This window comes from Ictidomys tridecemlineatus, chromosome 2 (assembly GCF_052094955.1).
Source record: "Ictidomys tridecemlineatus isolate mIctTri1 chromosome 2, mIctTri1.hap1, whole genome shotgun sequence".
NCBI classification, from domain to species: Eukaryota; Metazoa; Chordata; class Mammalia; order Rodentia; family Sciuridae; genus Ictidomys; species Ictidomys tridecemlineatus.
In genome coordinates this window covers 76,099,146-76,124,578 of record NC_135478.1, presented here as the reverse complement: position 1 = coordinate 76,124,578, position 25,433 = coordinate 76,099,146, and the positions used below count along the sequence as shown (strand labels likewise).

The following is a 25,433-nucleotide window of genomic DNA, read 5'->3' as shown; positions in this document are numbered from 1 at the left end:
GCAGTCTCCTGCATCAGCCTCCCAAGTCTCTGGTATGCAACACCACACCCAGCCACTTTTTATTATTTAAAAAAAAATTTCTTTTTGTAGTTGTAGATGGACAGAATGCCTTTATTTATTTATTTATTTTAGAGAGAGAATTTTTTAATATTTATTTTTTAGTTTTCGGTGGACACAACATCTTTGTTTTATTTTTATGTAGTGCTGAGGATCGAACCCAGCGCCCCGCGCATACCAGGTGAGGGTGTTACCGCTTGAGCCATATCCCCAGCCCTATTTTACTTATTTTTATGTGGTGTAAAGATCGAACCCAGTGCCTTATACATGCTAGCTAAGCACTCTGCCACTGAGCCCCAGCCCTAGCCCCAGCTCCACTTTTTATTATTTTGAGTTCCCCTTCTGTTCCTGTTTTTCTGAATATTTTTGTCATGAAAGAGTGTTGGTTTTATTCATATTTTTTTTTGCACTGATTGAGATGATTGTGTGGATTTTTAAATTTGTTCTGTTAATGTGGTATATTAAGTGATGTAGAATGACCTTCGACAAACTTTTCTTTAAGGAGAAACTTGAGCCATTAAGGGGGCATACTTCTAGGGAGGCTGAGGCAGGAGGATCTTGAATTCAAAGCCAGCCTCAGCAATGGCTAAGCAACTCAGTGAGACCCTGTCTCTAAATAAAATATAAAATAGGGCTGGGGATGGGGCTTAGTGGTTGAGGGACCCTGAGTTCAATCCCAGGTACCACCCCCCAAAAAAAGAAACTTGATCTTAAAAGATTAAAAAAAACAAAACCCCTCTGACCCTGTGTGTTACCTAGAAAAATACCCTTGCCAACATTTCAGCAATTCTGCTGCCAAAAATGTTCAAAAAGTACTTGGGTCATTTCCAGGAAATCTTGAGAACTTTTCCACTTCGCTTCAGAACAGTGTGTTGAAATGACAAGACAGTGCCATTGAGATACCACAGCCATCGGCTGCAGCTTTGTGGCCCTGTTGTGACTCCTCTGGCATACAATGTGGCAGAAGGGATCATTCTTTTTTTTTTTTTTGCGATGCTGGTTATGGCCCAGGGCCTGGTGCCTGCTGGGCAAGCGCTGCCCCTCTGAGCCACATGCCAGCTTGCAAAACTGGTTCAGAAGTTGTCGAAATATGTTCGGGTGCTAGTGTTTTTGAACAGTACTTTCTTCAGGGAACGATTATGTGCTCATTAAAACAGCAGAGTCTGTGAAGGGAGGAGGCGAGGGCCAGACACCAGAGCCTCCGAGCTCATTCAGCCGCAGAAGCCCCCACTGCACACAGAGTCCTAGACCCTGGGACTGGAGCCCCCCTGGTCTCACTGAGGGGTGTCCCAGTGGTCAGCACACCTGTGTCAGGCAAGGAGGGGGCCTTCCTCCCTCCAGGACTGCGGTGACAGCGGGGACAGTGATACAGTGACGCAGGGGGATGACAGGAGCAGTCACACCCTTTACTGTCCCACGGTGGGACATGCACATCCACGAGAGCCTCAGCAGATTGGCTCCAGGGCCGTGGATACCAACACCCATATGGAGAGCGGTGTGTCTGCCTCCAGACCTGCGCTCCTCCCCTCGTAGGCCACCATCTCTAGGCCACTCACATGCCTGACGCAGGGCCATGCTGTGGGCAGCTGTGCACAGAATCGTTCAGGAAAACGTCTGTTTAGTGCAGATGCAAATGTTTTTTCTCTATTTTTTAAAAATTTTTTTGTGGTGCTGGGGATTTGACCCAGGCCTTGTGCATGTGAGGCAAGCACTCTACCCACTGAGCCATGACCCCAGCCCTTCCCCAGATATTTTTCATCGGTCGGTTAAATCTGATGATATGGAATGCACGGATACAGAGTGCTAACTGTATACCCTAATCTTAAAAAAAGTTAACAGTTTCATTGAGACATAATTCACGAACCATACAATTCACCTGAGTGAAGGAGAAGTCAGTGGTTTTCAGTGTCTTCACCGTCTCCTTGGTCAGATTTAGAACATGTTCATCACCTCCCCGCATCGTCATATGCTCCACCTTTAGCCAGCCCCTGCCTCCCCACCCCCAGCAGCCTTCAGTCTTCCTCTTGTATGTGTGGGTGTGCGCATCCTGGACAAGTCATATGCATGGAACCATCCAGTCTGTGGTCTTGTGCCTAGCTTCTTTCACTTGACATAATGTCTTCAAATGCTTCCACCTTATAGCATGGATCAGAGCTTCGTCCCTTTTCATGGCTGAATAATACTCCATTATATTGTAGATTGACATTCTGGTTACCTATTCATCAATCAAGGGTATCTGGGTTGTTTCTGCTTTTTTGGCTTTAGGAAGAATGCTGCTCACTTAGTCCTCTTTCACGTGCAGGTTCATGGTGCATGTGAAGCATGTGTTAGTATTGCTACCTTAGTAGTGTGCTGTTAGAATACCTGAAACCAGTCATTTTTAAAGAACAGAGATTTATTTCTTACAGATCTAGAGGCTGGGACGGCCAAGATCAAAGGGGGCCCTCTTACTGTGTCTCAAGCAGGAGGCACAGGGCAAGAGAGCTCCTGAAAGAGGGGTCCAGACTTTCTGGGTGTGGTGGTGCACACCTATAATCCCAGTAGTTTGAAAGGCTGAAGCAGGAGGATCATAATTTGAGGCCAGCTTTAGCAATTCAGTGAGGCTCTAAGTAACTTAAAAAATAAAAAATTTAAAAGAGTTGGGGATGTGGCTCAGTAATAAAGTGCCTCTGGGTTAGTACCAATGGGGGAAAAAAAGAGGAGTCCAGACTAACTTTTCTAAAGACCCACTCTGGTGCTCACCAACCCACCCCATGAATCCCTCTCTCACAGCACATTGCAGTCACCTCTCAAAGGCCCCCCTCTCCACAGTGCTGCACTGCAAGGGGGACTCCATTCCTACCACATGAACTTCGGGGAACTCATTCAAACCGTAGCCATGGCTCTGCTCGGGAGGCCGAGGCAGGAGGATCGTGAGTTCAAAGCCAGTCTTGGCATAATCAAGGTGCTCAGCAACTCAGTGAGACCCTGTCTCTAAATAAAATACAGAATAGGGCTGGGGATGGGGCTCAGTGGTGGAGTGCCCCTAGGTTCAATCCCCAGTACCACGCCTGTGCAAAAATAAAACCCTTAGCCCTGTCATTAAACTAGAGTCAAGAAACCTAGACCCAGGCGGCGGAGGACCAGCCCGGTCACAGAGCACCTCCTGGGCCAGGCTGGGTGGAGGACCATCTCTGCCTGCTGCCCCGCGCCCACCAGCTCCTTTATGTGAGAAAGGACTCCTTACTCAGACCTTAAAGTCTCTCTCCTTTTCTTTACAGATTTCCTGAATGGTCTTGCTTCTTTTCCTGTCTTGCCTGATCTTCTACTGTCTGACCTTCTCCTGGTTAAAAATCTGGGGGAAAATGACAGATACCCAGCCAGCCACCAATGGTCAGCTGGAGGCCAGCTTCACCCCGAGCCAGGAGGCCTCTCCAGCCTCAGACCGCTCGGAGGACCACCTCCAGGGAAATGGCAGCGCCACCCTCCCGCCAGGGACCCCCGGCGGGGCCGAGCTGGCCGCGCCCCCGAGCCCCGAAGGCGCCCGTCGGCAGAGAAGCTCCAGACCCCCCGCGCACCAGAGGCCCCCAAGAATCCCCGTTTCTTCCGATGGCACGTGGCCCTCCCCGGAACCCACCGCCAGCGGGACGGGGACCCAGGGACCAGAAGCCCCAGGTACCAATGGCCTGTCCTCCCCAGCCCGGCCCCAGGGCCAGCCAGCCAGGCCCCTCTCCAGAGCCGACGAGAAGCAGGCGCACCTCAAGCGGCAGCTCCTGACCAGCTTCATCCTGGGCTCCTTTGACGACAACTCCTCCGACGACGACTCGGGGGCCAGCTCCTTCCGAGAGTCCCCCCGGAGGGGCAGCCGGGCCAGCCTGGGCGCCGCGTCCCCGGACTCTCCTCACACTGCCAGTGAACCCGAGACCTCGGTCCCCACCATGAGGTAACGGGCCTTTCTCCTCCAGACTGTGCTGCACAGGTGGGCAGCGTTAGGGGTGTCCCGCACCCCTCCCTGGCCTGTCCCCCACCAGGCTGCCCCCCCCACCGCCAACATTTCAAGGGTAGCTATGTCAAAAAGTAGAAGTAGCAGGATGCCGTGGTGCATGCCTGTTACCCCAGCAGCTGGGAGGCTGAGGCAGGAGGATCGCAAGTTCACAGCCAGCCTCAGCAAAAGCGAGGCCCTGAGCAACTCAGTGAGACCCTGTCTCTAAGTAAAATACCAAATAGGGCTGGGGATGGGGCTCAGTGGTCAAGTGTCCCTGAGTTCAATCCTCAATACCACCACCCTCCAAAATAGAAGTGATAGCTATTTGCTTCCTTTCAAAATCATCTATTAAGCACCTACTGAGTGTACTGTGTTCTGTACCAGCAAACTGTCTTTCTAGTCAATCTCAGCCCAGCTGGGGAGGATGACTGGAGTGTAACTAGGATTTTTTTGGGGGGGATGGATAGTGGGGATTGAACTCAGGGGTGCTTTTCCACTGAGCTACTCCCCAGTCCTTTGTATTGTATTTTATTTTGAGACGAGGTCTTGCTGGGTTGCTGAGGCTGCCTGAACTTGCGATCTCCCTGCCTCAGCTCTGCCCCTGCCCCTGGGATGACAGGGGTGTCTGCAGCCCCACACCTCGTGTGTTATCTAGTTTATGGTTGAAACCCAAAGAACCAAAGGTGATCTGGGGAGCCTGAAGGGAGAGGGTGTTCCCAAAGAGGCAGCCATTCATTCATTTCCGCTAATTGATTCAGCAGGTAACTAACAACTGAAAACCAGCGTCCCCTAGTGATGCCTAAAACACACAAACTCAAATAATGATAATCCTCCACCACCATTGATGTTGGAAATGAGCACTGACTTGAAGGTTGATAACAGGTGGGACTGCCCCAGGGGTGCAGTTGGTGGCTTTTTGCTGTTGTTCTGTTATTGACCTTCCAGCCCCAGAGTACAGCAGTCTCTGGAAGAAAATTTGGGGAAAGAGAGAAGAGCAACGAGCCCCCAGCATAACTGCCCGCTGGAGAGACTCTGCTCTCTGTCCCCTGTTCCTTCTTCCCGTCTCCCTACCTTAAAGGTGAAGTTTTGTTCCTTCCAGTATTTCCTGTCCTCTCTACCCCAATGGGAAAGATCTGGGTAGGGTCTTTCACATGCACCATCTTCCCAGTGACCTTTAACCCTGGTTGCTGGAAGAAGGTAGAGAAAAAAGAAAAGGCCAACCTTTTGCATAGAGGGTCTTCAGGGAGACTGTGGTGAACTTCTGGAAGGGCTGAAGAAAGAGGAGCCTTGGGAGCCTGGTACCGGGAGCACAGCCCTGGCTCTGTCACCTCCTGCTACGGCGTGGCCCTCACCTCTCCCACCTCTGTGCCTTCTCTGTAAAATGTGGAAGGGGTTAAATAAGATAATGTTTGTGAAGTATGCAGAGTTTGGTACACAGTAGGCGCTTAAGTGGTCAGTTTCCCCCAGCTCCTTCCAGGCCTGGCCCTCGTCCACCCAGTATCTTCGCCCCACCCCGAGCACCCAGGTTCACCCAGAGCCTGCCCGCCTTTCTTCTACCCCCAGTTTACCTACATTGCCCACTTGTCCCTGACAAGGGTACAAGGCTGGAGCAGGCTCACTTCGTAGATGGGGAAACTGAAACCCAGGCAGGGAGATCTTTCTGAAGACACACATCTGGGAAGTGGCAGAATCAAGTTCAAGGCCAAATCTGCATCTGCAAAGCCCAGGTCCTTTCCACGTGCCACAGGGTGCTCTGTGCCCTGCTCTCCAACTTTCTTTCCCCTGCACCCTCCCTTCGTGTACCCAGGGGCCATGAGGGGACTCTGCTGGCACCTCCCAGGATGCTGACAGCCATGGGGAACAGCCCCAGCCCCAGCTGACTCCCAGAACCAGGAGCCTCTGGTGGAGGACGCCCACAGGGTTCTTTGTGTCCAATGACCCATCATGAGAATCTCGTGTCAAAGAATCTTCAGGGAGTTAAGCTCAGACAGTTGTGCTAGTGCCTCTGCCTCTGGTGGTTGGATTAAAAAATTAGGTCAAAACCTATGTGTTCCAGCCTGTTGGGAACAACACAAATCAAAATGAGGCTGAGCAGGCTGTTATGTAGAATTTTTGGCCTTGGATTTCGGCATCTTTGGGAGGCGCAGTACCTGGTGTTTGCCAGTCCTCTGTTGACCCCTTTTCCACATCTACTGGTAGGGCCTTGGGCCAACTCCTGAAGGTATGTCCACGGGGCCCCTTAATCTCATCTTCATAAAACCCCTCCACAGTGTTGCTTTGTGGACGGCGCCCCTGGGCTCTTCCTCTCCTGCAAGAGAGTAATGCCTAACGCTCAAGCAGGTTTTGGACATGAGTTCTAGAGGGTGGTGTCAAAAGAAAATCACCACAAATTATTTTTAAGATTGATTTGGCTTCTATTTACAAGTCTAGAACGAGGTAATTCTACAACATAGAACAGGTATTCCAGGAAGCTGAGCACAACAGGCTGGTTTATAGATAGAAAAGGGCTGAGGAAAGGAGGAGTATGGAATAGAAAGCAGACTAGTCGTTTCCTTATAGGGTTAAACAAGGGGGACTGCCTTAGCATGCTGGCCCCTTCTGATTGGTTGGTGTGAATTTCTTGTTCTCTAAAAGCTTGATCCATTTTCAAGTTTAGTTTGATTATGTGGCACTTAGCATGAGTGACTCCATTCTGGTATGGACTGCTGGGGTTTAGTACAGGAGCTTAGTCTAAAACAAGGGACTCACATATATTTTATCTAACAGCAATGTGGTAAGGCCAGCTGATGAGTTGCCTATAACCAGATGTAGCATTGAGGAAGTGAATCCTGACCCAAGAAGGCAGGTATGGTGAACAAAAGTTCCTGTTAATAGAATCCAGGAAGCTCCATTTAATTAGTATTTTTCCTTTAAAGCTATTGTCTTAGTTTTCATTGCTATAACAAAATACCTGAGACCTGGCAGCATATAAAAGTTTAAGCTGGGTGTGGTGGTATATGCCTGTAATCCCAGTAGCTTGGGCGGCTGAGGCAGGAGAATTGTGAGTTCAAAGCCATCCTCAACAACTTAGCAAGGTCATAAGCAATTTAATGAGACCCTGTCTCTAAATAAAATAGAAAAAAGGGCTGCGGATGTGGCTCAGTGGTTAAGTGCTCCTGGGTTCAATCCCCAGCACTACAAAAATAAAAATAAAAAAATAAAAGTTTATTTGACTCCCATTCTGGAGGCTGGGTGGGCCAAGAACTTGGCTCTGGCATCCGCTCAGCATCTGGTGAGGGCCTACTTGTTGCACCACAACATGGTGGAAGGTATCACATGGGGAGACAGAGCGGGAGTGCTAGCTCTGGTCTCTCTTCCTCTTCTTATAAATTCACTAACGCCATCGCGGGGCCCCACCCCCAGGATCTCATCCAATCCTAACTACCCGCCAAGGGATCCATCTCCAAATACCGTCAACATGTGAATCTGGGGATTGAGTTTCTGGCCTGTGAACTTTTGGGAGACACATTGACACCTTAGCAGCTGCTAAATTGTCTATTTTTGGACAAATGTGACATTTTGAGGTACTCACTTTCCACAAAATGAAAGCAGGGGCCAGGGATTTGTCCTGGTTCTTCTGACCCTAATGTAACCACTTCCAAGACAGAAAACTAAGACGTGGGAGAAGCCCAGGGTATTTGTCCAGGCCCTCTGTTCGTGTGGGAGCACAGTCAGGTGGTGTGGGTGTGGTCTGCTCTCTCCCTCAGCCATTCCTGGGGCCCCTCTGGCTTCTCTTCTGCCTCGGAAGGCTTCCTTCCTTCTGGGCCTCTTCCTGCAGGGCCACTGGCAGGAGACTGCAAAACCACAGATGGAAAATCCATAAGTTGAAACCTGTGCCTGGGGAGAAGCTCTTTTGAAGCAATCTTCAAAGAGGCTCTCTTTCCTGCTGTGTCCTCACCACTGAGCACTCAAGCTGGGCCTCCTTCTGGGCTCTTGCCCTTGGTGTGCCTCTCTTTTGTCCTCTTCCTGCAGGGCCACCCACCAGGACCAACTGTCCAGGCATGTGCCTTGCCCTTAGAGGGACCACATGCTTGATTTAATACTTTGCCGTCACCCTCTTGTGATAATAATTTTTGAAGGCGGCACAGTGATGCACACCTCTAATACCAGAGTTCCAGCTCTTTGGTAGGCTGAGGCAGAAGGATTGCAAGTTTAAGGCTAGACTAGACAGTTTAGTGAGCACCTGTCTTAAAATAAAAATAGAAATAACAATAGTAAGTGCTGGGGATATAGCTCACCCGCAGAGCGCCCCCTGAGTTCAGTTCCCAGAACTGCAATATATATTATTAAAATATATATATTTTTAAATAAGAAAAGAGTTTCTTGTTTGGATTTTGCAACTGAGCTCTGAAAATTTATCTGGTCCTGCCATCACCTTCCTGTCCCCCAATTCCTTGCTCATCAAAATCACCTTTTCCAGGGGACTTCCTTGCCCCTGTCCCACCTTTAAGGTATCCCCTTATCCTGACCCCAAGTTCTGTTTTGACCACTCTGTTTTAGTGTCCTCAGGACACTCACTCACTCCTTGCGATTATAGCTTTTATTTCCTCATTTGGCCACTTGTTAGTCCCTGGCTTTCTGCCTGGGTCTGCAGTTCGTGAGTGCAGGGCCATGTTGATGATAACCGTCTCTGATTTCCCCACTGCCCAGCTTCATGCTAGTTCACAGGATGCTTTGTTTATTTATTTATTTATTGGTACCAGGGATTGGACTCAGGGCCACTTAACCATTGAGCCTTTTTATATTTTATTTAGAGTCAGGGTCTCACTGAGTTGCTTAGGGTCTCACTGAGTTGCTGGGGCTGGCTTTGAACTTGCGATCCTCCTGCCTCAGCCTCCCAAGCCACTGGGATGACAGGTGTCCAAGCGAGGCTTCATAGTGGATTTTCAATGAATATTTTTCAAATGCCAAAACGGAGCAAGCAACCTGAGCTTGCCACAGACAGAATTTTGCATTCTGGGGGCATGAAAAAGACTTGAATGGGTGTGGGAAGGAAGGAAGGAATGGGCAGACAGACAGATGAATGGCTAAACAATTTTATTGTAGCAGTGGAATTTTATTTTCTTAAAATTCCTCTTGCGTGTATTTGGTGACCTCATAGACGAGTTCTGGAGTTAAACTCCGATTTGGAATTTCTCTTGGGTTTTTAACATGTTGTGCAGACCCCCCTCCTCTCCTTTCTGGGCCAACGGCTGCCCAAGCTTATAGATCCAGTGGCTCTGCGCAGTCTTTTCTGCTCCGTCTTCCCATGTCCTCTGCTTTGGGTTCATCTCAGGTCAGGGGTTGGAACTTGGCCTTCCTTTGGACTTGGAAGCTGTCCTTGGTGGCTGGAATTCCCGTGCAACTCAGAAACAGAGCTGAGGAGAACATTACACGATATGGCTGAAGAGCTGCTTGCGTACTCTGAAGTGAAGGTTACCAAAGACCATGATTCAGTGTTCATTTAGTTTCATTTAATTTTTGGTACCGAGAATTGAACTCAGGGGTGCTTTATCTCTGAGCTTACATCTCCAGCCTTTTAAATTTTATTTTGAGACAGAATTTTGTTAAATAGCTAAGGCTGGCCTCAAATCTGTGATTCTCCTGCCTCGGCCTCCTGAGTCTCTGGGATTACAACATGTACCACCTTACCTTTGTGTGACCTTACCTCAGTGTGACCTTATTTTTTTTTAATAAACAGTGATCCTGGCATAAGGTGCCCAGATTCAAAGCCACCCTTTACTAGCTCATTCCCCTAATAGCAACATTGTGGGGTGCATACTAATGGGATCAGGGCTCAGCTTCAGTGCTGAAATTTAAAGCTATGCAAGTGAACATTTTCAGTTGGCAGTGAACTTATTTGGAAGCAAAAGTTCCTGAATCGTTGAGAAGTTATTTATAGTCTTTACCTGGTTTTGTGTGAATATTCACGCTCTGCTGCTGAAATTTAACACGGTGATACAGGATATAAAACTTGACCTTCCTGCCAGGTGCAGTGGCGCACACCTGTACTCCTAGCAGCTCTGGAGGCTGAGGCAGGAGGATCCCAAGTTCAAAGCCTGCTTTAGCAACTTAGAGTGACCCTACCTCAAAATTAAAAATCCAAAGGGCTGGAGATGTGGCTCAGTGGTTAAGCGCCTTGGTTTCAATCCCCTGGTACTCAAAACCAAACCAACAAACAAAAATAGCTTTACCTTCATTCATAAACAAACAAATCCCAATTTCAAAGCACACAGGACTCTGGGAGTTTTAGATAAGAAGTTCTGGAGCACATTATGCACAGAAATCCTGGGGCTTAATAAGTGTGTGTGTGTGTGTACTGTAAGGAGTGTCTCCAGATAGTGAATGGTCATTGTCTTTATGGAGTATGATTATGAATGATTGAAAATTTCTTCTGCATTTTCTAACTTTCTCCTCTAAATATCATAACACCTTTAACGATGTCTCATAATAAAACAGTATAAATGATGGGGGAGTGAACCAGCCGTCGCACTTCCTAGATAAGAAGCTGAAGCCCAGAAGCATCTGAGGCTCCCAGGGTGCTGGGACCTGCAGTGCCACCGAAACCTAGACCCAGCTGCTAGTGTCGGGGCTGCTGCTCCCTCTTCCTGGGGTGGGGAAGAGGCTTGGGCTCCAGAAAGCCACCTCCCTCCCCTTCCTTCCTCATTTCAGAGTACACAAACCACTCTTCAGCCATGTCCTCTCATGTTCTTCCTGTTGACAGGAAAGGTCAGGAGGCAGGGACTGTTTCCTGGGTGACCTTTAAGCCGTTTGACCTTGGAGAGCTCTCCTGCCCTCTGGAGACTGAACTGCAGGCTCCAAGGCTGTTTGTGGCTCTTATAGTCTTGGTGTGGGTGTGTGCAGAGGGGACTGGGGAGGGAGATGGTGGAAAATGTAGGAAACGAGTCCATTTGGAGCAGTTTTCTCCCTGGTCCCCAGAGAGTTTGTGGCATGGCCAAGAGGAGACGCTAAGGTTTATGCCATCAGTTCCTTGGCTCGGGAGCATTTGTGCTGGGTGCCAGGCACTGTGTGGGGTGCTGTGGATGCATCTGTAGAGGGCGAGACTGGTCCTTGTCCTCAGGGAGGCCAGCATGAACCAGAGGCCCGGCTGCCCAAGGCCCGGGGCATTTCCCACCCCTGCCCACAGGTCATGGAGCCGTGAAGGGCACACATGCTGAGGCCACCTCCTGGAGGCTGCCGGGCTGTCCCTCTACATAGCCGCCATGTGCCTTTGGGGCCCAGTTGCATGACGCTCTGTCTCCTTGTCCTCTAAAATGAGGTCCTAGCGTCGCTCCCTCGCAGGGCTGGGATCAGGCTTTTGGAGTTCCCGTGGTCACCACAATGAACGCAGGTCACGCTGCGCCATCACGGTCACTGGGTCCAAGGCACAGTGTCACAGTGAGGCCACAATCCTTACTATCTGGGTCAAGTCTAGGTTCAGGCCTGTCCCGTTACTCCTCTGAGCTGCGATTTCCTGCTGAGCAGAAGTAGGACCACAACATGCCTGCCTCGGCCGGTTGGTGAGACGAGCTGGGAGCAGATGGCCCAGAGGTGGCTCAGTGGCCCTCAGTGGCCCAGGCTGGTATGAACCTAAGGATGTGGCACCTGCATCCATGGAGGAGGGAGGGGACTGCAAAGGCAGATGAAGGACAAAGGACCAGGAGGTGCCGGGTCCTTCCCCGGCTGCTGCCTCGTCCCTGCTGGTGTCCTAAAGGTAGGAAGTTTAGGGGTGCAGACCTAGGACCCCAGGGAAGCCCCGTGGAGTCTGCCTGAAGGAGGTGGCCCTGCCCAGTAGGTCAGAGAACACCAGGAAAGTGACACCAGGGCCCTGTGCCACCCTCCCTCTCCAAACAGCATCCCCAGTGGCTTGAAATGGGAGCTGCGGCCTCTTCCTGTTCATGGTCCCCGTCCCCACCTCTTCCCATCAGCGCCAAGCACTGAGCAGGCCATGAATCTTTAAATCACCTATAAATATTTTTTTTGTGTTTGTAAGCAGAACGCCAAGGATCTTTCTATATTTTATTTATTCATTTATTGATTCAGGAAGGGGCTGGAAGAAACCTCATTTTCATAGCTCCTAAAATGTTTTCTGGGGGCTTGGGAGAAAAAGATCTCTTGTCTTTGAGTTGTTCTACTTGGGGGACAGATATTGAGGTTGGGGGGTTGCTCTTAAATGAGTGCAGGGTACGGAGCAGCTAACTCTATTTACTGCCTCTGTTCCCTTAAGCATCATACTCTGTTTTTTTTTTTTTTTTTTTTTTTGGTACTGTTATTGAACTCAGGGGCACTCGACCACTGAGCCACAGCCCCAGCCCTATTTTGTATTTTATTTAGAGACAGGGTCTCCCTGAGCTGCTTAGCACCTCTCTTTTGCTGAGGCTGCCTTTGAACTCATGATCCTCCTGCCTCAGCCTCCTCAGCCGCTGGAATGACAGGTGTGACCCATCATGCCTGGCAGTGCTGTTTTTTAGAAAAATCCTTCATTTCTGCTCTGAACTTAATGTAACATTTCCTCCCTCATATATTGAAAGGAATTCTTTCTATTTTATTTTTCTTTTGTTGAAAGCAAACTATATATGGGTGTGTTTATAGATGAGTAAGTGGAGAAAAGAGATTTCCTTAGGGTCACATTGGAGGGTAAGGACAGGCCCACGGGAGCCTGTAGAACAATGTTTTTACCATTCTTGCCTTTTTTTGTTGATGGTGTGTGGGTTTTATCTCGGCAACACAAACAAGCTAAATTTAGCCTCTGATGAGTCTGAGAGGAAGGTCTTAAAGGGCAAGACGGTGCCAGGATCAGTGCACACCCCTGTAATCCCAGCCTCATCGGGGAGGCTGAGATAGGAGGATCCCAAGTTCATAACTTAGCAAGGCCCTGTTTAAAAAAAAATAAAAATAAAAAGGGTTGTGGACTTAACTCAGTGGCAAAGCACCCCTGGGTTCAATCCCCCCAAACAAACAAACAAACAAACAAACAAGACAGCTATTGAAGCCACTTTCAAAAAAATTTTTTCAAATTCATTGAAAAGCACAAGTAATGTCTGTATAAAGGTGGTGTAGTAGCCAGGCGTGGTGGTGCTCTCACACCCATAATCACAGCTATTGGAAAGGCTGAAGCAGGAGGATTGCAAGTTAGAGGCCAGCCTGGGCAATTTAGTGAGACCCTATCTCCAAAATGAATGAATGAGTGAATGAATGAATGAATGAATAAATAAAAGGCTGGGGCTGGGGATGTAGTTCTGTGGTCGAGTGCCTCTGGGTTCAATCCCTAGTATTGCAAAAACCTATCAACCACCATAAAGGTGGCTTAGTGCACAGGGTGCATAGTGTTCCTTCATTCCTATCTTCTATTCCCTAATAATACAGGCAGAGAGAAACCAGCTGGGTGCTAAGGTGTCTACCATTAATTCTAGCTACTAGGGAGGCTGGGGCAGGAGAACTGCTTAAGCCCAGGAGTTGGAGGCCAACTTAGTGAGAGACTGTTACAGGGGAAAAAATAGAATTGGGATAAATCCATGTCATGATCATTCTCATTATCTAAGCCCACCTAGGTGACCTCCCTTTCCTTAGGCCCTGGGTAAAAGCAAGGTGTGTTAGATGCCTTTCAGGTAGTCTTAGCAGAGGAGGTAAAATATCCACACAGTGTGAAGAATGTTTGGGCTTTGGCAACCAAGAATAAGAATCTAGAACAATGCAAGGAAGCTGGCAAACAGTTCTCTTGTACACGACTGGGCAAGGTCGGGTGTTTGAAATATTTTAATTTCCTGATTTCCCTATGTTTGAGGTAGATACTTATTTATTTGTTTACTTCGTGGTGCTGGGGATGGAATCCAGGGTTTCATGCATGCTAGGCAAGGACTCGACCACTGAGCTGTATCCCCAGCCCCCAAGATTTTTGTTCATGTGTGTGGCCGAAGGGATCAAGCTGCTAGGCACGTGCTCTACCTCTGAGCCACACTCCCCAGCTTGAGGAGTTTTACTTTTAAATTTGGGTCACTGGAAGAATGAATACTTTTTGGTATGCTTTGAAACTTGAAAAAAAAAAAAAAAGAAAAAAATGAAAGCATGAAAGAACTTCCAAATGTGGATTTCTTTTTTGGAGGGGCAAAGATAAGGCCATGAAGAACCTTCTAGAACCCTGAAGAACTAAGAATTTTATCCACCTGTTTGGTTTGTCTCTTTCTCCCCTGGGGTAGTAACTCAGGGGTGCACTACCACGAGCTACATCACTGTCCTTTTTGTCATCGTTGTTTTGTTTTGAGACAGGGTCTGGTTAAGTTTCTTAGGGCCTTGCTAAGTTGCTGAGGCTGGTCTCCAGCTTGCCATCCTCTTGCCTCAGCCTCCTGAGTCTGTGGAATTACAGGCGGGCATCACCCCACCCAACTATTTTGTATTCTTTTAAACTTGTTGAAATGTTATTTAACACATGGTTAGAGCACAGCGATTCACTGCCCTCAGGCAGGACTGTTTCTAAAACTGGGGCAAAAGGGTCACAGTTCACATTATGGCAATTTGGGGTGCTCCCTGGAGGTGTGACCCTGCCTGTACCTTTTGAAAGGAATTTTTTTTTTTTTTTTGTACTGGCGATTGAACTCAGGGGCACTCGACCCCTGAGCCACATCCCCAGCCCTATTTTGTATTTTTATTTAGAGACAGGGCTCACTGAGTTACTTAGTGCTTCATTTTTGCTGAGGTTGGCTTTGAACTCGCAAGCCTCCTGCCTCAGCCTCCCGAGCCACTGGGATGACAGTTGTGCACCACCCCTGCCCAGTCTTTGAAAGGAATTTATTAGCCAGTATTTACAGTATTTTTTTTGTTTGTTATGAACATAGGTTATATTTATTACACTATTATTGTTGTTATTTTCTTGTGCTGGGGATCGAGCCCAGGACCTTCTGCCAAGCTCTCTCTGCCAACTGAGCCCCAGCACCAGCTCCCGTTACATTCATTATTCTTAGTGTTTTCTATGCAGTATTTGAGTTTTTCGTCTTATATTCCTTGAAATTGCATCCTGCATTCCTTCTGACTGAAACTCAGGCACTGAGTCCAGCTCTGTCACTTTGGCCAACAAACCTGTCTGGGCCACGGTTTCTCCTTCTGTGGGATGGGAAGAAAAACTATCAGATCACTGTGAGGGTCTGACTAAGGCGTACTCCGTAAATGTCAGTCTTCCTGGGATTTTATTTAGGATGACAGGGGCAGCTGGGGTCCTGTTGACCTGGAGGGGACCCAGGTGGTTCAGAGTGTGCGCTGGACGCTCACTGGGTTGGCAGTGGTTGCCAAGCACACCAGTTCCTGGGAGTTAGAAACAGGAGCTCGGAAGCCAGAAGTTGTCCTGACAACGGGATCTTTTAACAGGCTCCGCAGGAACCTCTCATTTTAAATTTCCCGTATTTCTCAACACTTCCCAGTGCTGCTTGGGTTCTAGCATGTCCATTGCTGTGCTCGGTAGGGGTACGCAGCCTAGAATTCTTCTTCCCCAGGGCAGGGAGCTGGGGAGGAAAGCGAAAGGCAGGGTTTTAATAGTCTTCCGCTGCTCTCCTCCGGCGCCCAAGGTCAGCGCTGGGTGACTGGTGGCCGGCCCGGGGGGGCGGGCCCTGCGCAGGGGGCGGGGCGAGCCCACCCGGGAGGCGTGGGCGGGGCGTGGGCGTGGCCGGGCGGTAGCGTCGGCCTCTGACACTCGCGCGCAGGACGCATTTCGGGATGGGGCGGGCGCAGCGCAGGGTCGGGAGCCGGCTGGCTGTCGCAAGACGCGGCCCGAGGCGCTCCAGGACGGCTCCTGCGGCTCCGGGCCGTGACCTGGCGGCCCTGCCGGGCCTCGGGATCCCGGGCTGCTCCAGGGCACTAGGGGGTGCAAGCGCCGCCCCCCAGCAGGAGTTGGGTGGGACTGGTCGGCGGGTCGGTCATCATGAGTCCTGCCAAGTGCAAGGTCTGTTTTCCTGATCGCAAAGTAAAGTAAGTAAAGCCTGCAGTTTTACTGACGGTTACCTTTGACCAGTGTATACAGTTCTCCCTCCCCAGCCCCCAGAAGTCAGGCTGTGCATCCTCCTAACACCCTCCTTTTCCCTTATTCCGATCCAAAGAAACGCAAGCTCAGGGTTGGCTGCTGGTTCCTGGAGCCGGTCTTGCTGCCCGGGCTGGCCATGGCGAGGAGGCGGGACCTGCAGGGAGCGCGGATGCTCGGAGGGGGGCGCTCCAGAGCCCCGTGGTGCCCCGAGATGGGTCGGTGGGTGGGAGCCGCCCTCTCCCCCTCTTTATCCCTGTGGCCTTGAGAAAGGTGACGGGTCGTGGAAGGCAGGATTTTTTTGAAGCTGAAACCTAGGGACAGTTGAGCTGGACCGGAGCAGACATCGCATTAAGGTCATTTTTTCCCAGTCGATTAGTTCAAGCATCTTTGTGCCCCAGAGCTTCTTAGCTGAACCTGCTTGATGTTGCCTATTTGTCCTTATTTTATTGCATTTTCCAACAATTTACCAAAACAATGCTATTTTTGTTGTGGAAAGTTATAGATTAGCCAAAAGGACGAACAAAACCCACCATAATTCCATTCCTTCTGAGGGTCAACAGTTGTGTATCCTTGAAGTCCATTTTCTTTTTTTCCAGGAGGTGTTTTAATTTATTTACAATATTGGGTCATTCAGAGCATATTGTACTGAAATTCGCTTTTAGTATTCTTCCATCAGCTAGATCCAAACTGACCCATTGCCTGCTAATGACAGCATGAGAACACAGACTGGTTCTTAGGGTACTTAAAGGGTTGAAAAATTAAAAGAATACTGTTTTGTGACTTGTGACAGTTATGTGAGATTCAAGGGTCAGTGTCCACAAATAAAGTTTTATGGGAACACAGCCACACTCATTAGTTTTTGTGCTTTATCGTCAGGGTTGAGTTGGGGGCAGAGATTGGCCCATGACACCTGAAGTGTTTGTTGACTGACCTTTGACAGAAAACACTGGTCAACCCCTCCTGTACACCATGCTTTTACTGGGTCCAGAGTGTTTGTGTAAATGGGTACATCTTAAATGTGTAAGTGACCCACTTATAAATAGAGGATATTTGAGCTGTTTCCCCCTTTCTTGCCATTATGGACAGCATGATGAGGAACTTGTAGCTGAGTTTCTGCCTCCTTCATCATGTAGGGTAATTTGCCTGGTGTGTAAATGTTCCTTGCACACCTCCCAGCCATAAAGCCTACCTCTGGGACCAGGAAGGGTAACAAAAATGTTTGGGAGACATGACTTCTGCCCTCCAAGAATTTCCGATCCGGAGGGGAGCCAAATGTCTTCTGGATATAACATTCCCCCCTTATCTGTGGTCTTGCTTTCTGTCAATCATGATTCAAAAATATTAAATGAGACATTCTAGATAAATTCCTAGAGTTTAAATTGCTCACCATTCTGAGTAGTGTGGTGCAGTCCTATGCAGTGCAGTCTCACCCAGGATGTGAATCATCCTGTTGTTCAGTGTATCCATTCCATATATGCTACCTGCACGTTAGTCATGGTATTATACTACTTGTGTTCAATTCACCCTATTTTACTTTATAATGTCCCCCATGCATAAGAATAGCGATGCTGGCAGTTTTATTACAGTATCTTGTTATAATTATTCTATTTTACTATTAATTGTCATCAATCTCTTATTGTGCCTAACTTGTAAGTTAAATTTGATCATAGATATGTATAGGAGAAAACCACGTCTGTAGGGTTCAGTACCATCCCTGGTTTCAGGCCTCCACTGGGAGTCTAAGAACGTGTGTCCTGGGGTAAGTGTGTGTGTGGGGGGTCTCGTGTTATTCTAATTGCTACTATCTGTGCTTTGGAGATGTGATCTCATGCCCAAGGGCTCTAGGTGGCTGCCATCGTCCCTGTTTCTTGTACCATAAGGAAACTGAAGTCTTCAGCACTGGTGAGGTCAGAATGGAGATTCAGACCCAGGCAGCCACTTTGTGGGCACAACCTTCTCAAGTAGACCCGGCAAAAAATAAGCGAGACCTCCTAATGCTGGAATGGTCAGAAGACTATAGCCCTCGCTGCGTAACTGGTCACTGTGACCATGCGTGTCTTGGGGAAGCAGGAACTACTGGAGGCACAGAGCCTCAGAGGCTTTATCCTCAGAGGGGAGGTTCAGAGAGGTCAAGAGAAGTGTCCCATCCTGCAGCCAGCTGCCCGGAGGGAGGCTGGCCTGCCGCTGGCCTGCTGTTCTTTGGTTCTGCTGCAGAGCAGATCTGCTGTCAAGGGCACCTTCCTGGAAGTGCCCAAGGCCAGAGGAGCAAAGGGCCAGAGGAGGGGCAGCACTGGGTCTGGGACTGGGTCTAGGTCACATCCTTCTGGTGCACTGAGTCCTTCAGGGAGCGCGGAGATCCCATTTCTTCCCCTTTTGAAGCCCTAATCTGTGTCCTGCGGCAAAAACACTCAAATCCTAGAGTGTCACCAAATCAGGCCGTGCCAAGGAGAGAGTCTTCCTGATCTTTAAAGCTATTTATCCAAGAAGTTGAGCATCTCAGTCAAATCCATTGAATTGTCTGCTTTATTCTCAATATAAATACATTTCACAAACTACTTTATTAAAAAAAAGAAAAACCTTGGAAGAATTTGAAACTGCCCCAGGAAGCCCAGGACATAGAGTCCCCATATTGATGATAGCATGGATGTGCTGTTTGGGGAATGTCCTTGCTCCTCCATTAGCTTACGGCTGGCTAAGGATGCTAAAGCTCTGGGGTTAGACGCATAGCTTGTGGGGGGCTGGGCCACTGAGCCGGGTGACCTGCAGCAGGTGCCATCCAGCCGTGTCTGTCCCTGGGGTTGATGCTGGCGGGTCTTCCCAGAGTTCTTGAGGACGCCAGCCTTGAGGCCTTCCTGGCTCAGCGCCAGTCTCACTACCCATAAGGGCCAAGTCCCGTTCAGTGGCGAGAGACCTCTGGGGAGTCAAGAGTCTCTTGGGAGCCTTCCCTGGAGTCCTGGGTCATCTGAGGATCCAGAAACCCTACGTCGGTCCCAGCGCTGCCCAGCTTTCCTTGGCATGTGAACCGGGTCAGAGTTCAGAGAACAGGACCCGGATGGAGGAGAAGAGGCTTCTTGGGAGACACATGGGTTCAAAGGGACGAAATAAAGTTGGGGAGGGGGAAGCAGAAGAATCTGGGCTGCGGAGAGTCCCCTTGCTGAGGGACATCACTGCACTGGGAGTTGTGCTCAGAGCCTGGGCGGCTGCTTGCATTGAAATGGTCCTTGTGGCTCTGGGGGGGTCTCACCCTTGGCTGTGCCTTAGAATTTCCTGGGGGGAGGGAGGAGGACTCTCAAAAAGAGATGCCTGGGCCCCCCACCAGGACCCCTAGAAATGCTGATGGATGAGTTCCAGGTGCTGCTCAGGCTCCTCCTGTCAGGGTTGGAAACAGCTGCGTGGCTCGGGTCTGCAGGCCACTTTCATTAAGGCCAGATAGTAAATATTCTCCGCTTCGTGGCCTATGGTCCCTTACAACCACCCCTGCCGCTTCTTGCACCCTCAGCCAGCCGTAAGCTGGGCGGTTGAACGGGCCTGGCTGTGTCCCAACATTCACGGACACCGAACTTGGAATTTCATTTAATTTTCATGTGTCACCAAAGAGGAGTCTTTCCCCAGCCATTTCTTTTTTCAAATATTTTGTTTTAGTTGTAGGTGGACACAGTACCTTTATTTTATTTTTATGTGGTGCTGGGGATGGAACCCAGCGCCCCGCACATGCCAAGCAAGCGCTCTAGGCTGAGCCCCAGCCCCAGCCCCAGCCCCTTCCCCTTCCCCTTCCCCTCCCCAACCATTTAAAATGTTGAATCATTCTTAGCTCGTGGCAGATTGCATTGGCCCCTGAGCCCTCCTTTGCCCATCCCTGGCCTGTTGGTCATCTCAGAAGGCATTGGGAGGATGGTGGCCAGCACAGTTTTAGAAAGAGAAGTTCCGAGTTGTTAGCTTTTCCTGGGCCACACTGTGTCCTTTCTTGCTTTCTGATAAGGGGAATGTTTGGGCCCCCAAGATCCCTTTCCTCCCCTGGGCTCACCGACAGGATGGCTTTTGCTGTCCTGTTTGAGGCTGAGGACTCGAGGGCTGGGTAATGCCCAGCCCCTACCCAGTGGGCTGCCCCAGGCTGCAGTAATGGCTGCTCTGCAGGGACGTACAGCAGCTGAGCACTTGGCAGAAGGTCAGGCCCTGACATTTATTTCCCAATACTTTTATTATTCCATCCTATAAGGGAACTGAGGCACAGGGTATTAAACTAACTTTCAACTGTGGCCTGTCATCCCAGTGGCCTTGGAGGCTGAGACTGGAGGATCGTGAGTTCAAAGCCAGCCTCAGCAACAGTGAGGCCCTAAGCAACTCAGTGAGACCCTGTCTCTAAATAAAATGCAAAATAGGGCTGGGGATGTGGCTTAGTGGTCCAGTGCTCTGAGTTCAATCCCTGGTACCCACCCACCCCAAAATAAGAAAAGTAACTTTCTCAGGATGTAAGTGGTAGAGTCTGGATTCAGTCTATCAGGATTTTTCAATGGGGGCTCTGCTGTCCTGTGCACTGTAGGATGCTGAACAACATCCTTGGCCTCTGCCCACTAGATGTCACTAGCACACTCCCCAAATTGTGACCACCAAAAATGTCTGCAGGTATTGCCTTGTGTTCCCTGGGGATCAAAACCGCCCCAAGTCGAGATGTTAGCATTGCATATATTGTCTTTTATTTCAGAGGCAGTGTGTAATGCTTGTTTTTAAAGTCTAATCAATAGAGGTGTTTCCATTTATCTCAGATATCTTTCTGCCTCAAAATTAGATTCTGAGATCGGATAGAGTTGGATTGGAAGCCCAGCTCTGCCGCTTGTCCGCTGTGTGACTCAGGTAAGTGGGCTCTCTGAACCTCGGTCTCCTCATCATGTGCAGGAAATGATAGCCTTTCCTGCACTGGGCTGTGGGAATTCAGTGAGAAGCCCCGCTGAGTCCAGTCTGGAGCAAACACTTGAGAATGTTTGTTTTCTCTCTTCCCAGTACAGTCCTGCCTGGTCTTGTGCTCTGACAGCTGACTGTATTTGGCACTTCCTCTATTGTTGATTGCCACCAAAGCCATTTCCAGAGTCTCTGGGGAACATTTCTTCCCACACCCTCCCCTGCCACGTAAGGTCAGGGTGGAAGGCGTAGCCTCAGGATGTTGGTTCTCCTTCAACTGGAGCAAAGGCCAGCTGAAGGTCAGCTGTCCAGAGCCAACACTGGTTGGCCTCTGGTATTGTCCAAAAAGAACCAAAATAGCTGCCATCCTGGACTGGGCCGGATGCAAGGCCACCTGGCAGTGCTGAGCGCTCACCTCCCTGTTGGCAGTGGGCATGTGGCTTGCCTGACAAGGGGCTCTGTCACCAGCTTTGACGTCACAGTGGCAGCCCTGAGCAGGTCTTTCTGGGCCTAGGGATGGACTTTTCCTCGATTGTGCTTTAAGTCGGAGGCTGAGAGCTCTGGTGTCGGCGTGGATGGGGTGAGACCTGCTTGACTTTCTAGAGCAAAGGAGGGTCCCAGAGAGAACGGGGAGAGTGGGCGGGTGGGGCCTGGCGGTGGCTCCTAGTCTCCCTGGTTGGGTAGAGAGCAGCCATGTCTGGGCCTCCCGGTGTCCTGGCATTTACCACACAGGTGCCGACCCTCACTTTCTGGGATGGTTTATCCTCAGGGCCTTGTTGAATCCCTATCTCTGTGTATGGCTTTCTTTAGTGAGGAATGTTTTACCATCACCACTTTAGACACATGATACCCGGGCACCTTGCCCAAGGGACACCGGAAGGCTGTGGCCTTGGGTGTCTCTATTACAAAATTAATAGCTTTTTTCTTTTGGTACCGGGGATTGAATCGGGGGCACTTGACCACTGAACCACACCCTCAGCCCTTTCTTAAAAAAATTTTGATGTAGAGACAGGGTCTTCCTGAGTTGCTGAAGGCATCACTGAGTTGCTGAGGCTGGCTTTGAACTCATGATCCTCCTGCCTCAGCCTCCAGAACCTCTGGGATTGCAGGTGTGCAGCCACTGTGCCCAGCCAGCTTTTTTTTTTTTTCTCTTATAGAAAATAATACCTACATTTCATATAGAATATATTTGTAAGAAAAAATTTTCAGCAAAGAGAAGAGAACTTGTATTTAACTGCCTCCCCGCCCCCTCAACATGGGGGCTGTTCACATCTTGGCGTCTGTTTGCCTAGATCAGGGGCCTGCAGATGATAGCCCTCAGGCCACCTCTGCCTGTCCTCGTAAGCAGGGGCTTTGGAGGGCAGCTGTGACAAAAGCACTCCTCACATTTGCACGATGATGATGACTGTCCCCGGCACCTGTGTGAAGCCAGCCTCCTCAGCAGTCCTGCCCCAGGAGGTCTGGGAAGAGGAGCTGCTCCCAGTGAGGCAGCAGCGGGGGGCCAGGCCACCTCCAGGCCGGAGATGCTGGCCACTGCTTTGTTGTCCGTCATCCAGGTGCCATGCCTCAGCCCTGAAAAACCATATCCTGCTGCTTGTGGCATTTCAAGGGTTGCAGTCATTCATTTCTCTCTTTGTTCCTGAGGCGTAGAAGCCCATTTCTTCTTCTGACAGGCAGAGTCTTGGGTGGCTCCCACTGGGGTGTGGGTGGCAGGTGACAGATTTGGGAAGGTGGAAGGGCTTTGCCATGGGGCACTCTCTGGGGCATGGAGACTCTACGTAGCAAAAACATCCCCACATACACGCCACTTTTCCGGCCTACCCTGTGCAAGAGGCACAGAGCACCAGGCCTGCTGACTTGCGGGAGTCCCGGCTCTTTGGCCTGACTGGGCCTCAGTTTGCCCATCTATAAAATGGAATTCCAATTTCCAGCTGCTCATGCGCTCCTGGCTTTGCTGACCCCTGCTTGGACAGCGGCCAGTGGCGTGCTGGTGGTCATCTCTGGGATCAAGTTCTTTACCAGGACTTTTGGCTCCTTGAATCCATTCAACCCTGGCCTCCCAAGATGCCTGATGGTGTGGTTGCCACACAGACCTCTGGTGGTTAACCTCTGACCTGATTCCTGGGGTGGGGGTGGCTCCCAAGGACCCCATCGGCATTGGACTGAGTGTGCAGCTTTATTCGGGATTGGACTGAGTGTGCAGCTTTATTCTGCTTCTATCAGAACCTCTTCAAGTGACAGCAACGAGATTTATTTATTTACTTATTTGGGTACACAGGTAGGCGGGTACTGGGGAGGGAACCCAGGGGCACTCTACCCCTGAGGTATGCCCCCAGCCCTTTTAAATTTGTATTTAGAGAGAGGGTCTCTCCCTAAGTTGTTGAGGCTGGCCTCAAACTTGTGATCCTTTGGCCTCAGCCTCCCAAGTAGCTGGGATTACAGACGTGCACAACTGTGCCCGGCTGTTTGTTTATTTTTAAAGAGATGGAAACCCATCACCCCTGGAGAACAGGAAAGGAGATTAGCACCAACATTTTGGGAGCTAGAAAGCAGATGAGCAAGTGGTAACTGAATTAGCAGATCCAAGAAAGCTGGGAACTCCCTGCCACCATCCCCAGATCTGTGCTGTGGAACCCCCAAAAGGCACAGGGGCTGGCGACATGGGGTGCATGTGGAATTGGGGCTGAAGGGGGGAGGAGAGGGTGGTACTAAAATGAGAAGGATGGGGTGAAGAGTCCCATGTCCCTTCTGTTGTCCCTTGGCTGGCTGTGCCCTCTGACCCCAGCAGAGGGTGGCAGAGGGTAGTGGAGCATTCTCGGGGACAAGCAGAGGGGTCTGACTGGAGATGGGTGGGTGGAGCTGCAGGGCTGATCCCCCGTGTGTAGCCGAGTCCTCAGAACTGCCCTGTGCCCTGGGCTCCTGCTGGCCTCCGTGGTCTGGGCCAAAGACCCGGAGACCTCCCCAGGGAGTCTGCCCAGAGAGGGAGAAAGCCTCTGAGGCATCCCCAGCACACGGGCCACCAGACGGGCCCAACAGCCCCACCCAGTGCTTCCAAGCTCAGTTTCCCACGTGGTCACGAGGATGTGACCAGAGCTCACCAGCCTTCGGGTGCCTGCCGACTCCTTCCATCCCCTTCCCTCCCTCCTCTTTTGAACCAGGGCTTGGGGCTTGCTAGCCACACCCCCGCCCTTGGGGACAGTTTCTAACATGGAAGACAGAGCCCAGGCAAGCCGGCCTCAGACGGGAAACTTAGGAGAAGTAGAAACTGTGCCAGAGGAGTGGAAAGTACTGTCACCCCCAACCCTGAGAGGTCAGGCAGGACACTACCCCACGGAACAGGCTGCTGTAGAGAAAGAGACCCCAGGATGCTGACCGTGTGAGAGCAGGGTAGAAGAGGAGGCTGAGGAAGAAGGTAGAGGAGAAGTCAGAGGGAGATGCACCCTAGGCTAGGAACGTTAGCACCCCAACAAGAGGACTCAAGGAAAGGGGGGAAGGTGAGGAGATATTTGGAGGCAAAGTCCTAGGAGATGAATTTCCAGACTGAGCATCAGGGCTGGGGTGGGCTCAGTGGTGGGGTACCTGCCCAGCATGCCCGAGGCCCTGGGTTCTGTCCCCAGCAGTGCACACACAATCAGAGCAGATTCAGGGATCTGCAGCCTCATTAATGGCAGCAGACATACCTGGGCTCATCCCCATGAAGTTATCCTCTACCTGCGACAGAGAAGATCCTCCAGGCTTCTGGATATGAAATAATAGGTTATCTACGAACAATCAAGGATCTGAACAACCTCAGAAGTCATGACAGGATGGGACTGGTGCCGGACATGGTGGCACACACCTCTAATTCCAGTGGCTCAGGAGGCTGAGGCAGGAGGATCGCGAGTTCAAAGCCAGCCTCAGCTACAGCGAGGTGCGAAGCAACTTAGGAAGACCCTGTCTCTAAATAAAACACAAAACAGGGCTGGGATGAAGATGATACTCCCTCCCAAAACTCTGAAAGAGGAATTCTAAAATTCTACCCACTGTCAAATGATAGAGTTGAATATGAAGGCCCGAAGAAAGACATTTTAGAATATGCAACGCCACAGAACACTTAGCCCACCAAATGCCCTTTCTTAGAAAGCTACTTAAGGATGCCATCCAATGAAACCAGAGAGTGAACTAAGGAAAAGCCTCATAGAAGATGGGTCCAACACAGTATCCAAGGGTGTCTCCAGGGTGGTGGTGACCAGGAGGCTCAGGGCACCCAAGATTAGGACAGGTACGTTGAGGGTGTCATTGTCACGTGCCCTGCCATCATCCTGTCTTGTTATCAGAAAAATCTCCTAGAGGATATGCTCCAGCAAGACAAGGGAGTCCATGGAGAAAGAAGGAACCCGCTGATCCCCCAGAGATTCCTCTGAGGTTCTAATTCAGAGGAAAGGCAAATGGAGGTCTAAGGATCCAGCGAAGGGAAACCCCTTGGGACACCCATGTAAGAGTTAAATTCTA

General features: G+C 50.1%; 1 protein-coding gene across 7 annotated transcripts in view; it reads left to right on the top strand.

Annotated features, from left to right (window-relative positions):
* The window catches only part of Acacb (acetyl-CoA carboxylase beta), a 124,634-nt gene that overhangs the window by 19,002 nt on the left and 80,199 nt on the right, over window positions 1-25,433 (top strand). For 5 of the 7 annotated variants that reach the window (XR_013434659.1, XM_078038943.1, XM_078038942.1 and 2 more), the window contains exon 2: window positions 3,318-3,979. Coding sequence is in view for 5 of the 7 variants with exons in the window: in XM_078038943.1 (XP_077895069.1) it covers window positions 3,327-3,979 (653 nt within the window). In the remaining 2 variants the exon portion in view is untranslated. Of the gene's footprint in view, window positions 1-3,317; window positions 3,980-15,724; window positions 15,995-20,832; window positions 20,898-25,433 lie in introns of those variants that run through there. The other 2 variants (XM_078038945.1, XM_078038944.1) reach the window with 2 other exon arrangements.